Source organism: Erpetoichthys calabaricus, chromosome 9 (assembly GCF_900747795.2).
Source record: "Erpetoichthys calabaricus chromosome 9, fErpCal1.3, whole genome shotgun sequence".
NCBI classification, from domain to species: Eukaryota; Metazoa; Chordata; class Cladistia; order Polypteriformes; family Polypteridae; genus Erpetoichthys; species Erpetoichthys calabaricus.
This window is the reverse complement of record NC_041402.2, coordinates 47,551,317-47,568,053: the sequence shown is the minus strand read 5'-3', so window position 1 is coordinate 47,568,053 and position 16,737 is coordinate 47,551,317. Positions and strand designations below refer to the sequence as shown.

Here is a 16,737-nt window from a genome sequence, read left to right as displayed (position 1 = left end):
AAGAGACAAATGTTTGTTTGCAGTGTTTGAATAACGTTCCTGTCTCTCTACAACCTCCTGTGTTTCTGCGCAAATCTGTGACCCAAGCATGACAATACAAAAATAACCATATAAACATATGGTTTCTACTTCGCGGATTTTTTTATTTCGCGGGTGACTCTGGAACGCAACCCCCGCGATGGAGGAGGGATTACTGTAATCTAAAATTTGATTAGAAGAGCAGGTAAAATAATCGGCATATTGCCCCATCCCATCTCCAGGAGATTTTTGAGCAGATTGTAAGAAGTGCTGGCAGGGCCTTAAAATAATTGGTGATCCAACTTATCTTCTTTATAAGGGGTATGAGCTAATGTCTTCAGGCAAGAGATACAGGTTACCAGCCTGTAAGATGAACATGTAGAATTTTCATCAGTTCCACTATCAATTAAATTATAATAAGAGATGAGCGTTTTTTTTTTTTGAAAGGCAAGGTGTAGTATTTTTGATGTAGGGTAGTTGTGTAATATTCTGCCTAATGTATTTAATGTAAATGAAATGTATGTGTTGGCGGCACGGTGGCGCAGTGGTAGCGCTGCTGCCTCGCAGTTAGGAGACCTGGGTTCGCTTCCCGGGTCCACCCTGCGTGGAGTTTGCATGTTCTCCCCGTGTCTGCGTGGGTTTCCTCCGGGCGCTCCGGTTTCCTCCCACAGTCCAAAGACATGCAGGTTAGGTGGATTGGTGATTCTAAATTGGCCCTAGTGTGTGCTTGGTGTGTGGGTGTGTTTGTGTGTGTCCTGCGGTGGGTTGGCACGCTGCCCAGGATTGGTTCCCTGCCTTGTGCCCTGTGTTGGCTGGGATTGGCTCCAGCAGACCCCCGTGACCCTGTGTTCGGATTCAGCGGGTTGGAAAATGGATGGATGGATGGATGAAATGTATGTGACTGGGACACATGTTCTCTCGAATGTCCAGGACAAATTTCTCTTAAGAGAGACAATAATAGCTAACCTAACCTAACAAACACATTTTTGGTGTATTGCATTGCCTTGGAAAAAGAGCTACAACTGACCTGAGTGATCAGGCCACAACATGCAGGCAAGCATCCCTCATTAACCACCTTAATGGTATTGTGGTAAGGGAAATTGATGAAGCATTTCTTGAAATCCAAAACAGGACTCATCAGGCATAGAGGTGGAACAACACACCTAAGGATGAAAAAATATTACAGAAAATTGAAACACAGTTGATTACAATTCAGAATGGGAAAATAAAGCATATAGAAAGAAAGAATTGCTTATTTCTACATACTATTTTCTTATTTCTACATACACTTAATTTCTAATTTAATACATGCATAGCTTATTTCTGAGTGAAATAGAAATGTTCCAACAATTAATTATTAGGGCACAGCAAATAATAATCTGATTTGAATTATTATTTTCAAATTTGTATGGATTTTTTTCATCCAAAATAAAATTTCTGAATTGGAAGAATATTTCGAAGGATAAAGTATTTCCATTTTTACAAATGACTCTGTCATCTCTGTTTTCTTAGAGTGTCTGTAAGCAGACCTTGAGTTAACTGTCAATCTGCTATTTTCTTATTTAATTTTCAAATTCATGTTTTGTCATGGCATTTGTGTTATACACGTATCTGTTATTGTAAGAACTTCTTTACATTTCTTTCTGTAGTATTCACTTGTGATCTTGAACCCATTTGTTATGTGGTGACACGTCACACATGCACGTATGAGGATTACCCTCCTGGCTCATCTGTTCCCACAGTATACAGAAGACGCTCACTGAGGGCAACTGACTCCGACCCTTCTAGTTCGAGGGTTATATATTTGAGGCACTCACAGAAGGTGGTGTCTCATTGTGGACTGATGCTTGACAGAGATGGAGCTCCAATTCAGACCAGAAAGACATTACAAGACTGCTAAACAGCCCTTTATTTGGTTTATATGCACAATAGTAGGCTGTTTGAGTCTATTTGATTTGTTCATTAAGCATGGCAACCTGGTTGGTACCTCAAAATTTATCTGGATGCAGTGTAATACCTTGCATGACCACAATGGTTACTTGATGGCAAAAAAATAAAAGCATGACAGCTTTGGATAATACTAAACTCAGTGTCAATAGTCCAATGGATTTATTATAAAACGCCACTTTTACCTTGCAAAAATTGGAAGAGCAAGTATTTCTTCCCCAACCCCGTCTACATCCACTACCAAGGCAACTTCATATTGCTTGACAGTGTTAGAGCAAAGTGTGATCTTGAAGGAAAGAAAAATAAAATACAAATGCAAATCAAGAATTCCAATGATTTTTACTTACTTGCATATTATTTATATATTTTAGCAGTGCCTTTAATAAATGACCAGTTTACTAAGTACTGTATGACTAGGAAACTGAATTCTTTCTTGAATTCTGCACAAGTGTGTTACTCCTGGGAATTAGTTTAATTAGACAAAAGCGAGCATTCTACACAGTATTCATTAAGTGACAAATGCTAAGCATATGAGGGGCAAGTGGAATCACAAGATATTTTTGTGAATTATATGAAAAAAGATCATAAAAACTATAAAAGTATAAAAAATACTAAACTATTAAAAAAATTAAGTAGATCATGCAAAGATGTTTTTTCTTACATGTGAAGACATTCCTACAACTTAAATAAACTTATATCCTAACTCTTAAGAGTAAACTGCCAGAGAAAGGGCTCACTTGTGTGACATGCTCTGTGATCTGTTTTACTACTACATATAGTATGTTAGTTTGCAAATTTTTTAGTTTATATGAACAATGCTGCACTTCCTTAGAAGACTGGCATCCTTCAACATCTGCAGTAAGATGCTGCAGATGTTCTATCAGATGGTTGTGGCGAGTGCCCTCTTCTACGCAGTGGTGTGCTGGGGAGGCAGCATTAAGAAGAAGGATGCCTCACGCCTGGACAAACTGGTGAGGAAGGCAGTCTCTATTGTTGGCATAGAGCTGGACGGTTTGACATCCGTAGCAGAGCAACGGGCACTCAGCAGGCTCCTATCAATTATGGAGAATCCACTACATCCATTAAACAGTGTCATCTCCAGACAGAGGAGCAGTTTCAGCGACAGACTGCTGTCACTGTCCTGCTCCACTGACAGACTGAGAAGATCATTCCTCCCCCAAACTATGCGACTCTTCAATTCCACCAGAGGGGGTAAACGTTGAACATTATTCAAGTTATTGTCCGTTTTTTACCTGCATTTTTTTTTTTTTTTTTTTATTACTCTTTAATTTAATATTTTTTGCTGCTGGAGTATGTGAATTTCCCCCTGGGATTAATAAAGTATCTATCTATCTATCTATCTATCTATCTATCTATCTATCTATCTATCTATCTATCTATCTATCTATCCTCTCTGTGACACAATAACACTGACTACTTTCAGCCAATAAATTATTTAGCAGAAGTGTGTGATGAAACTGAGGCTCCTTTATACAAACAGCAATACTTCTGCATAATGCCTCCTGTGACTCTGACAGCCACGTCAGAAGTTTTCTTTCGAGTTTTTCTTTCTTTATAGTAAATTCCATTGTGTGTTAAGACCAAAGTGTGTGTGTGTATATTCATTTATTTATTGTTCTTTATCTTTTTATGTATTTATTTAAAGAGCTTCTGTAAAAAGCCAAATTTCCCCCTGGGGACAAATAAAGTTCTATCTATCTATCTAATTAGGGTCATCACTGTCACATATACAGAGCATAGTGAAATTCTAACATGGAGCACTTCTCCACTCCTCAGTGCCATATTAGTGAGTGTAACTGATCTTTTGAGTTTTTCTTTCTTTATAGTAAATTCCATTGTGTGTTAAGACCAAAGTGTGTGTGTATATTTATTTATTGTTCTTTATCTTTTTATGTATTTATTTAAAGAGTTTCTGTAAAAAGCCAAATTTTCCCCTGGGGACAAATAAAGTCCTATCTATTTATCTATCTATCTATCTTTGTAGGGTCATCACTGTCACACATACAGAGCATAGTGAAATTCCAACATGGCGCACTTCTCCACTCCTCAGTGCCATATTAGTGAGTGTAACTGATCTGGTGAGAATTAGAATACTGCTTCATGTAGTATCACTAGATGCATGCATTTCTGCTAATAGAAACACTGCACATTATTAATGAAATAGTCATTGTTAAGTTTACCCTCAAGTCTTGTTTCCCCTAAGTGCTCACTGGAAATGTCCTATAGGTAGGTTTAGTACACTACCAACTAAAAATAGGTTCATTTCAAAATTCAACCAGTAACAACCTGAATATACTGAGATATTTGAACATCAAAAATTTAAATTCACCAAAGTCATTAGTGGTACATGGAGAAGGAAAGCAGAAACACATTCAAATGTTAACATTTCCTGTATGCGTGGGAGAAAGAAAATGAAGTAATATTCAATCTCATGGAAATTTAGACGACTGCCAAAGCTAAATATCAAGGCCCTTCCTCTCATTATGTATGTTATTGAACCTCTTAGGTCCCTGCAGAGAGTACCAAAGAAAATAATAGTCTTATTAAATTTAGATTATTTAAGGAGTCCAAGGTATCAACATGGAAGAGAGTGATGGGCCAAAATCCACCTCTCTGTCCGCCTTCACACTGTCCTCTTTACTAAAGGAATAGTACTTGAGGTTTTCTAGCTTCCTGAAAGGCCAGCATGGTACCCGACTCTCTTTCAATGAGGCAACATGTTTCATCTGCATATTATAAGGAACCAAATCTTTGATCACACTTGCTCTCCGATGAGAGGAACAGGAATCGCTGGCACGTAATGAGTTGTATGCTCTTTAATATACCAAAAGAACATAGAACATTACAAGGTGGATCAGAGCTCTCTGTCTCTAGCTCTCTTTTGGATTGGTGTCATTGACAGCACTGAACACATGTGCAGGACTTGCATTGTTTTTGTGGCCCATTCCTTCCCCAACTGTCACTAGTATAGACCTCCTTGTCCCTCCAGAGGTACTCTTCCTTTCTCTGTTTTTAGCTGACTTCGTAGTGGCTTTGACCCTGGTAAGCTCCTGCCAGCCAGCCACCTTTTCAAAATGAAAACAGCTATATAAATATTTTTGTCTGTGGGAGTTATTTGTAGAGACTCGAATTGTTAACCTTAGCGACATAAAAAAAAAACAATGTAACAATTGTTTTAACTGTGTATTTAGTTATTTATGGTTTTTCTCCTTGCTTTTATAATTTTTAACAAAATATACTGATGTGTTTGAGCTACTGGACTCCTGAATTTACCTGAGGGGATGAATAAAGTATCTATCTATCTGTTCATCTATCATCTATAATACAAGAAAACTGACTCATTCTTTTTATTATGACAAGAATTATGTTCGTATTCAAATTTCGTTTAGTATGTGATTTATGTTTAATTAAGGTCCAGTTTCTTCAAAAACTAACAAAACAGTAGATCAAACATAAAACTCACATTCAAACATAAGACATTAATAGTTATGAGCTGTTAACCTGTACCTCGATATCCATCTCACTTATTGCTCGAATGGCTCCTCTGCTTGGACTAACAGTAAATTCTCTAGGTTGCATTGTTTTCTTGTTACTTTTCCAATGGGTTCTGCTTAAATCTGAAACCTGCGTAAAACTTGTCACACTTTCATCTCCACTGCCATCTCCAGAGATACGAAGATTAAAGCTGATTGGTACCAAAGCTGTATTATTTAGTTGGCAAGACAATTTCTGTGGAAAACCTTATAAAAGCAAATAATAGTTTAGTACATGCAAGTAATCATTATATACAACATTCACTGAATATAATTCCCCTAAAAATTTTAAATGTAAACATTTATTTACAAGTGAAGGGTTCTACTATATGTCTGAACAGTATCATAAGTAAAATTGTAAAGACACACAATGAAATGGAAACAATATTAACTATTTTTAAATCAACACAATGTAATCCCATATCCTCTCAGGGCCTCACTGATGGAGTAGTTACAATACAAAGCAGGAGAGAGACCACCCTATACCCACATCTATTCCAGAAGAAACTGCAGTGCACGGGAGGAATATGACTATATACACTGTAGCCAGTATTTTTCATCCATTCATACAGCGGCTCCTTCCTCACCAAAGAATGCAAATCCCCCATTCCAAGAACCAGTTTACATTACCAAGATCTAGCAGTGGATCAGTCTGCCTGTCACTCTCGTCCTTCCTTTTACAGGTGGTGAGTCCAGCTGTCACCTCTTAAAGAATAAGCTTGGTATTTCTCAAATCTACATTAATTCTTCACACTCGGGGTATATATTTTTTTCATATGAAATTATGTTCTAAAGTTAAGTAGGTTTTAATTAAAAAATATTATGCACATTTTTGCAGTTTAAAAATAGGGTTACCACAGATTATTGGTACTATATTTCTTAAGTTAATTTCCACTGGCGTCCTTGAGTAGGTGATGTGCCATTATTTAAACATTTTTAATTCTGAGTCTGTCAGAGTACAACATGTCCTTAAGTCCTGATTTGCACATAACGATACGTTATGTTTCTTGTATCATGATGACCAGGATTGCACAATATTCCAGATAGTCTCATTAGTGCATTTTATATATACTATATATACTGTGAAAGCCACGGGGACTTACAGCTCCCCAAACCTGGACACAGACAGGCTCAGAGACATGCAAGTGCAAAATTAACACTCTTGTTTGTTTCACATGGGCAGCTCTATTTTCTGCTCCACACTTCAGAGCACAGTACACAGTTAGCAAGCACAACACTACTGCTCAGTCCCTTTTCCTCTCTCTCTCTTTCTTCTTTATTTCTCCTCTGCTGCCTCTACTCCTCTCCCAGCAAGCTTTGTCCTTCACCTCCCAACTCTAGCTCCCTGAATGGAGTGAGGCGGTGTAATAAAAAAGGTTTTCTCTGTAACAGGAGAAGGGATGAAATAAAGGAGTAAGAGGGGGGGTTGGTCGCTTCAGTGCAAAACCAGCTACAAAGATTGGAATGTTTGGGATGATAGCGAAAGAATGTGCAAAAACTTGTTTCTCATAAAGAGTTTCAGAATGTTATGGGAATACAGTCAAGGCCATGTACTTGTTTTTCACTTCGAGGGGCTTCATTGCAAGCAACGCTTGTTATTGTGTGTCTTCTGATACTAGGCACCATCTCAGTGAGGGCCAAGTAGAAGAAAAACAATAAGATGTCCCGTGGGAAGAAGGTGTGCAGAAACTGATCACTTCTGTATACACTGCTTACACGTAAGCCATTTTGGGTAAGGACACTCAATTAGTATATAAGGGAAGGTTCCGCCCTCAGTTTCTTCGGAAGCTCAACCGTGGGGAACGTGCACACCGCCCGGTATTGGACCAGGCTCACGAGTTGATCCTCTGACGAGACTGACACGCGGGCTCCCTCAGTCTACTGGTCTAGGATGATGGCTCTGGGTCTTTTGATATTACTGTAAGTATAGTATAATTCACATATCTGTATTACTGTAAGTTAATAGTATAAATCATATATCTTTATATATATTACTGTAAGTCAATAGTACAATTCCTATATCTGCATGTATATTGCTATTATATTGTATGTAACTGATATTATATTTGAACAAGTAAACAATTGAAGTATTGGACCTTTCCTCTCTGATTCTTGCCTGCTTATTTTCTGTTAAAACCTTTGAACCATTTTCCCAAACTAAAACATTTTGGCGTAGTCGGTTGCAGGATTTTGGGGAATTTGGTAAAATATTCAATTACTAAGTGAGGCAAAGGAAATCAGAGATGTTTAAGAAATGTCAGGTGTCTGTAAAGGAACCCATAACGGGCTTGCAGACGCGGGGGTGGGTTTTGCTAACTGCGGTTAGAAGTCTGGATAGTCTGGTAGACGAAAAAGAAAGGGAGATTAAGAAAATGCAAATGGACTTGGCGGATGCGTTAGGGCGGGCCTCAATGGCCGAATCCCAGGTAGCTGTATTATTGCCGCGGGTACAGAGAGCCGAGGGGATGGCGGAAAAGGCAGCCTTTTGCATAGCCAAGGTGAATGCGAAAAAGAAGCGTAGACCGGATGTTGCGAAGATCAAAGCGTTTGTAGCAGCAGTTAATGTCCATGAGTGGGATCCTGAAAAATGGGACGGTAACATTTGGGATGATGATTATGAGGATGATGACGGACCCGATGCAGGATCGGTAATTGATCCTCTGCCTTTACAGGCTAACCCCGTGATGCGTCGCAGACTTTTTACTGACGCACATGGTAATGTTAGGAGGGGAGATGTTTTCGAAGATTATACTGCACAAGAAAGGGAAGGATTTAGATCACGTTATGCACAAGGGCGAAATGAGCCAGTAGACACATGGCTCGTACGCTTGCATGATGCAGGAGCCGGGCATGTGTCACTGGATAAGGGGGATGGTACTGAATTTACAGATTATGCTGTCGATTCCCGTTTTAAACAAGCAATGAGACAAGAATTGACTAAGTTAGAAGGGGACAGCACGTTGATGGCGCTGGCGGCGAACGCAGCGTATGAAATATATCCACACCCACAGAATTGGCCTGAAGTAAAACCATGGACGACTTTGCAGCAGGCAATTCGAGTGGTTAGAGAATTGGCAATGAGGGACGCCGTGGTAGCGGGCCAAGCGGATCAGTTAGATGTGTTCCCATTTACATCTATAGCCAGGACCATCCTAATAAAAACAGCCCCTGCTAACTTGAAAGGAATAATAATGACTCTTTTACTGAATGAGGTAGGTGCAGGAGTGGGGGAAGTTGTAGCTAAATTACGGGATTTAGGTGACCTGGGAGAGTGGGGAGGAGCCCCGCCAGGGACAGCTGCAACACAACCCACTGGGGCTACATCAAGGAATAGCGCCTATAGAACAGGGGGAGTGAATAGGAAGGAGTTATGGGGAGCGTTAATTAATGCTAAGGTCCCTAAGGAGGAGATAGATGGACAGCCTACAGGACTGCTCCTGGACAGGGCAAAGAAAAAAGGACTTATAGATAAGTCTGGCGGAATAAAGAAACGAGTAGCAAAGGCAGAAGTACATTCACTTCTTACCTTCGCTGAATGGGAAAAATTAAGTAAAAAGCATGACGAAGTTCTTACTTTTGCTGAGTGGGAAAAGTTGAGTAAGAAGCGTGATGAAACTGGCCCCTCTTCATCTTCCGAGAGCTCCTCGGAGGAGGAGGAGGAGGAAGACAGGGGGAAAAACCGGCGCAAGAGTAAACATAAGAAAGGAGGGAAAAAAGCTAAAGGGAAAGGGAAAAATAAAGGAAGGACTTTATATCCCGTTGAAGAATTAGAACGCGCAGCACGAGATTGTTAGGGATGGGGCCAAGCACAGGTGAGAGCCCTAAATTGGCATGATGCGGACATTCGACCTTTTGTACCGGTAACGATACATTGGGAAACTAAAAACAAACAAATAGTAAAGGCTCTCATCGATACGGGTGCGGAGGCCACTTTAATATATGGGAATCCATCTAAATTCAAGGGGAAACGATTGACAGTGCAGGGGATTGGGGGAACGGACATCCCTGCCACTCAGGTGACGGTGATGTTACAAATTGGTCAGTTGCCCGTGAGACCCTACCCCGTACTAATCACCCCAGTGAAAGAGTATATAATAGGGATGGATCGTCCACAGGTGGCAAATATGCTGTAATCGCATGCTGGCATACAGCCGGCAAATGTCAGCGTGCATCAACAGCATTTCTGAAGTTTTTTAGGTGTACGGTAGAATCAGCTTTTACAGCTGTGTTTTCTTCGCTAAAAATGGAGACAGCAGTAGTTGCAACAGAAACTTTAACGGCAACGTTAACCGTAGCAGTAGCGATAGAGAGAGTCGAATCGGAGGCCGTTGTGCTTTCCTCGAGGAGGGCGGAGTCAGCTGCAGCAGCCGAGCTAGTCAAAGACGCAGATAAGCCGTCTCTGCATCAAGTGGAGGCAAAGGCGGCTGAAATAGAAAACCTACACTTGTCTGCTGGTCAGACAGATTGTGTATGGTTAATAATTATAAAGCAGTTAGATGAGGAGGCAAAAGAGAGGAGTAATACCTGGCTAAAAAGTCGCGAGCAGCTAGCAGTACACGTAGCGATTTATATCGAGAATGCCATACGGATTAAACAACGACCGCTCAGTGTTAAAGTGTGTGCTTTGATTTCGGGATCTTTTGACCCTGAGGAACAGCAGTAGAACTTAAGCTGGTTATTGGGAGCACTCCTTTCAAAGCCCCTGTGTTGATTGTTGCTGCAGAGAAAACAATATGTATATTGGAGACGTCAGTTTACAAGTAAAGCTGCTATAATGTGAGGGTTACTTGTATGTAGTAATGAAGGAAAGTGTAAGTGACAATAGGGTGTGCATTTGTTTAAATGCAATAATTGGTATGAAAAAATGGCATGTGGCAGTATAAAAACAGCCAATGCCAAATTGCAAGTGAAAACAGAGGACTGAAAGAAAAGGAAAAGAGTAAGAATGTTTTCTTCCATTTATTCTCTACTGCACTGCATTCTCTGTATAATTCTGAGATTTAAAAATGTTATACCAATAGTTAATTCATAACTTTTTGTAAAAGTAACCAGTGCTAAGATAAGATTTGATTTAGACATTGAATGTGGAGAAACTGGTGGATTTGTATAGCCATTGTAGACTGCAGGGCATGAGTTGAATAATGTGACTGAAAACTAAGTGAATTAAAGAAAGAAATAGAGGAGATGAAAGCAAAGCACGTGTTTGTATATGAAAGCTTTTGAAAGTACTGCATTTGAATTAATGGAATGGCCATTTTAGCAGTTAGTTGGAATGAAAAAACTTATTGGTGTTTCAAGCAGCACATTCATATTGGGGAATAAGTAAATGAAAGGCAGTGGCTTACCATCCAGTTTTTGGAGCTCAGCATGTAAAACAAAGGGGTGAAAATCCCGAAGGGACACTACGGGCATGTATGCCCAAGATCAAGTCTGGCGCTAAAGGGAGTCACTGTGCTAGCAGGCGTAATCGACGCAGATTACCAAGGGACCGTCAAAGTTCTGTTACAATCCTCAATGGGGGATCCGATCAAATTGACTAAGGGAGATCGAATAGCGCACTTGTTAATAATACCAGTTCACATGGGAAAAGTGCAGGAAAGTACTGCACCAGTAGTTAAGACTGGCCGGAATGTGGGGGGATTTGGATCAACAGATGCTCCTAAATTGGTTAACGGGGTGAAGGTGTGGGTTAAACAACCCCATGAACTACCCCGCCCGGCAGAAATCATCGCAATGGGACAGGATTTGATTGTAACTGTTCTATACAATGGAGAAGAAGCATGGGTAAATGTTCCTGTAAAACACTGCTATAGACGGGAGTGAGGAGTGGGTGCAACATGCTGTGTTCTTGTTTTACAGAATTGGGGGTGTTCTGAATGAAGTAGGAGCCACCACATTAGGAGGCGAGGCAACGGAGACGACTCCGGTCCGATGGTGGTGGAACGATTCCACTAAGCCCAGACGTCAGGAGAACACCACGTGTCTGGAGAATCAGTCTTGCAATGTCCTCAACATTACGACTGGTGACGGGTGCACCATCTACTCCTCGAACTTGAAGGTGCCGGGGGTAAAACCACAGAAGTATCTGATTGAGTGCTCTGAAAACTTAAATATTACCTGGACGTCGAAAGTAACTTGGTGTATGGGGCCCTGGAACGGCTCCAAGGTACAGTGCGAGGACAATGCAACATCAAGCGAATACACCTCTAATAAGACTGGGCCCATTGGCTGGATCAATGCAACTGAAATTATTAACAGGACTATACCAATGCTTGCTATAGCCGTGTGGGCTAGAACCCCCATAACGAGACAGTCACATGTAGAACCAATAATTGACACATGTAAACTTGTTTCTATGACAGCAAAAAGGACTAAGGTTACATGGCAAGTGACGTTTCCACTGTTGCCACAGTGTAAGCGTGCTAAACGGGCATGGTATGACACTTTCTTAGGAGGGGTTGGCACCACCCTAGGAACTTTAAACACCGTAGATAATGAAATAACTGCAAACAAGCTTGAGAATGTGGGACGACATACTCACAAAGTGGCAGACCAAATGGCTAGGTGGTTACCTCAGTCCATGGTCTCTCATCAGCAAACAGTAAACTGGGAACAACGCGCTTCAGATTGGATAATCACGGCTAGCAATGACACTCGATGGCTAAATGTGTCAACTTTCATGAACTGGACTGTATGCACTTTTAACATATTACAAGCACAGATACAGAAAAATAACATGCAAATGGCTTTAAGGACTAATAATATGCAAATATGGCAAGATATATGGAACATTAGCAGTAGCTTATGGTTAACGGTTAAACCTGAATATATTAGGTGTAATGATACAATATGTAATGGGTATTGGTTTCAATATAATGTTACCACTATGATAACCTTGTGTAGATATCACATTTTACCTGTTGTTGCACACGGATACCCTTTGGTGCTGCTTATTATTATTATTGCTTTAATGACTATATTCAATTGCTATGTGTTTTGTGTTTTAAAACGAATTAATAATAGAGCACAACAGACAAGGTTGCTGATTTTGCGCTGAGCGAGGGACCGATTGTAATAAAAAAGGTTTTCTCTGTAACAGGAGAAGGGATGAAATAAAGGAGTAAGAGGGGGGGTTGGTCGCTTCAGTGCAAAACCAGCTACAAAGATTGGAATGTTTGGGATGATAGCGACAGAATGTGCAAAAACTTGTTTCTCATAAAGAGTTTCAGAATGTTATGGGAATACAGTCAAGGCCATGTACTTGTTTTTCACTTCGAGGGGCTTCATTGCAAGCAACGCTTGTTATTGTGTGTCTTCTGATACTAGGCACCATCTCAGTGAGGGCCAAGTAGAAGAAAAACAATAAGATGTCCCGTGGGAAGAAGGTGTGCAGAAACTGATCACTTCTGTATACACTGCTTACACGTAAGCCATTTTGGGTAAGGACACTCAATTAGTATATAAGGGAAGGTTCCGCCCTCAGTTTCTTCGGAAGCTCAACCGTGGGGAACGTGCACACCGCCCGGTATTGGACCAGGCTCACGAGTTGATCCTCTGACGAGACTGACACGCGGGCTCCCTCAGTCTACTGGTCTAGGATGATGGCTCTGGGTCTTTTGATATTACTGTAAGTATAGTATAATTCACATATCTGTATTACTGTAAGTTAATAGTATAAATCATATATCTTTATATATATTACTGTAAGTCAATAGTACAATTCCTATATCTGCATGTATATTGCTATTATATTGTATGTAACTGATATTATATTTGAACAAGTAAACAATTGAAGTATTGGACCTTTCCTCTCTGATTCTTGCCTGCTTATTTTCTGTTAAAACCTTTGAACCATTTTCCCAAACTAAAACAGGCGGCCTCTTTTATAATGCATCCAGAAGTGCTCCTGGTGCTCTCTGATCCTCTTCTGGCAGCACTCCTGGGTGTGGCGGAGGCCATGGGCCCCAGCAGGGTTGAGCTTCTAAGCTCCAAACCTGTGGCCCTGGTGTAAGCTGGGGGGTTGCATTTTATATGTAAGCATATTTAAATATATATCGCAGATTTTTTGCTGGTTCGCGGATTTCTGCAGACAATGAGTCTTTTAATTTCTGGTACATGATTCCTCAGTTGGTTTACCCAGTTGATTTCATACAAGGGACGCTATTGGCAGATGGCTGAGAAGCTACCCAACCAGAGCGCGTATTACTTATTAAATAAAACTCCTCAAATATATTGTGAGCATGGGGGCTGTTCACACCTCTAGAGGATACGGCCGCTCCTCAAAAAACGCTGAAAGATTACCTTCACATTACTCCCTTCCTTGCTGGGCTTACATGTGGCTGCTTTGTCAAGCGATATGCTTCCTGCACGGTGTTTCGCATACTTAAAAGATCAAACAGCACGTATTGATTTTTGATTGTTTGCTTTTCTCTCTCTCTCTTTCTCTTGCTCTGACATTCTCTGCTCCTGACGGAGGGGGTGTGAGCAGGGGGACTTTTCACACCCCTAGATGATACAGACGCTCGTCTAAAAATGCTGAAAGATTATCTTCACATGGCTCCCTTCCGTGCAGCTGCTTTGTCAAGCGACATGCTTCCCACATGGTGCTTCGCATACTTAAAAGCTCGAACGGCACGCATTGATTTTTGATTGTTTGTTTTTCTCTGTCTCTCTCACTCTCTCTGACATTCTCTGCTCCTGACGGAGGGGGTGTGAGCAGAGGGGCTGTTCGCACACTGGCCTAGAGGATACGGATGCTCCTCTAAAAAATGCTGAAAGACTACCTTCACATTGCTCCCTTCCTTGCAGCTGCTTTGTCCGGCGGTGCTTCGCATACTTAAAAGCCAAACAGCCCTATTGATTTTTGATTGTTTGCTTTTCTCTCTCTCTCTCTCTGACATTCTCTGCTCCTGACGCGCACTCCTTTGAAGAGGAAGATATGTTTGCATTCTTTTAATTGTGAGACGGAACTGTCATCTCTGTCTTGTCATGGAGCACAGTTTAAACTTTTGAAAAAGAGACAAATGTTTGTTTGCAGTGTTTGAATAAAGTTCCTGTCTCTCTACAACCTCCTGTGTTTCTGTGCAAATCTGTGACCCAAGCATGACAATATAAAAATAACCATATAAACATATACAAGTCATCAGGAGCGCATCAAAGTTCTTCAGATTATCTTTGAAATAAAGAAGATATGTAATGGACAAATGGTCACGGACAACACTGGGAGAGCAAATACTGCAAATCAAAGTACAAGTTATACAACAGACTTTTTAAACAATTAAGACTGTTTATAAAGACATTGTACAAAACATTTATCGGAGTGGAGTGTTGTGATGTAAGATTTTGCATATAACTTGACAAATATTTTGTATGTCTTTATTTGTAATTTAGGCAAAGCAATGTAATTTAGTTTTACATTAGTGAGTGTTTACCCCCCCCCCCCCCCCCCCCCTTTAGGAATGGGTCTCTTTGAATCTTACGACAGAGTTGGGGGAGGATGTGCTTTAAACCAGTTTGGTGAGTGTTTCTCTGCTAAAGTCTTTCAACCCCCGCAAGGAAGCCAAGCTGCCATATGGTTCTGGGGGATGGCAGGTGTTACGATTGTCTTTGCCCCATTGGTCTGAAACATGGCTGTTTGGAATTGGCTTCTATCAGAAGCTTTTAAGTACCATAATTTCCTATTGGTTGTAGGGGTTGGACAGAGAATCTATAAATCTGCTTGTTCAACCGCATTCTCTCTCTCTTACTAACCAACATATGATAAAGAAGCATCTCTCTTACCAAACTGATGACGACCATCACACCATGAATTTAAACAAGAAACAATGGAGAGCACAACTCGGCAGCCATATTGAACAGGCTTGCGGCATGTTGTGAAGAAAGCTGAGCACCAATGATGCTTTAACTAGAGACATTTTAAATAACAAGTCTGTGTGCCGCCTGAAACTGCACATTACCATTTAATCAGGTTGTATGGTTGCCAATATTCAAATGAACTTTGCATATTGTTATTATTTATGAATATTATCAATAATACATTATTTTATGTGTAACTTAACTCCTGCTTGTCTTTTTACTACACCTAATTGTCTGAGGTTATAGATATAGAAGGGAAGGTGGGGATAAGTTATATACTATAATACCTTATAAACAGTGGTAAGTCTGTGAGATATATCTATTATATAAAAAAAATTTGGGGTCGAGACGTGACGGAGAGACACTTAGAAGTCCCACAAGACTACTTGCATGTCACGCCCTACTTAAAAACAATTTCTCGCAGACAATTTAACGTCCCACGAGACAAAGAAGTGAGACACAAGGACACCTGCAGTACAGGGTTTAAAATGATTGTCACGCAGCACGACATGCAGATCACGCAGCAAGGAAGCAGCAGCTGCTGTACAGGCTTTTAAATGATCGACGAGCAGCGCGACATTCAGAACACGCAGCTCGGTAGCAGCTAGTAGCAAGCCTTTAGCGTAGCATGTGTTCAGCTGCCCCCCCCCCCCCCTTCACAACGCGAGTGGCTAGTGTGAAGCACACCCCCAGGGGTGGGGGTTGTTTGGTTTGCGAGAGGGGCAATATCTTCCCCGGGGCACAAGAGGGCTGCCCCCCTGGATTACATCAGGGCCACGGATAGGGAACTGGAAAGCTCAACCCTGTTGAGCCACCGCCAGGGGGAGTCTGGAAGATCTTGGAGCCCTGGATGGCAGCACTTCCGCCACACCAGGATGTGCTTCTGGAAGAGGAACCCAATGAACCTGGAGTGCTTCTGGGTACCCATGGAGCACTTCCGCCACACCAGGAAGTGCTGCAGGAAGTTCATCATGGTGCACCTGGAGCACATCCGGGTGCAACATAAAAGGGGCCACCTCACTCAATTCGGAGAGCCGGAGTCCGGTGGAAGAGGACGGAACTTGCGAGAGAGGAGTGGAGGCGGCAGAAGAAAAGAGTAGTAAAAGGACTAAGCCATGTGAGTTTTTTGTGGCTGTGTTGTGTTTATAAAAGAAGAAAAGAATTAATAAACGTGAGTGTTTGGACATCGTGTGTCCTGGGTGTCTGTCTGTAGCCGGGCTGGTCTTCTAAAATATTATATATATATTATATATATATATATATATATATATACTGTATAAATCACATAAAATCAGCCAGTCAGACATTGGTACTAAATTAATTAGATAGATAGATAGATTGCACGCCTACTTTATAGAGTAAA

At 41.0% G+C, this 16,737-nt stretch overlaps 2 protein-coding genes across 2 annotated transcripts in view; one reads left to right on the top strand and one right to left on the bottom strand.

The window, feature by feature from the left end:
• Positions 1-16,737, bottom strand: part of hydin (HYDIN axonemal central pair apparatus protein) — a 365,478-nt gene that overhangs the window by 169,851 nt on the left and 178,890 nt on the right. The window lies entirely within an intron of this gene.
• LOC127529113 (uncharacterized) lies at positions 7,177-13,125 on the top strand. The gene is made up of 2 exons (XM_051931652.1): positions 7,177-7,439; positions 11,379-13,125. Exons 1-2 carry the CDS (start codon positions 7,411-7,413, stop codon positions 12,574-12,576), a joined length of 1,227 nt encoding a protein of 408 aa, XP_051787612.1. The 5' UTR covers positions 7,177-7,410; the 3' UTR covers positions 12,577-13,125.

Coding starts and splice junctions, on each gene's coding strand:
- LOC127529113 (XM_051931652.1), top strand. CDS start 7,411: ATGATGGCTCTGGGTCTTTTGATATTACT. Junction 7,440..11,378: donor CTGGGTCTTTTGATATTACT/GTAAGTATAGTA, acceptor CTTGTTTTACAG/AATTGGGGGTGTTCTGAATG.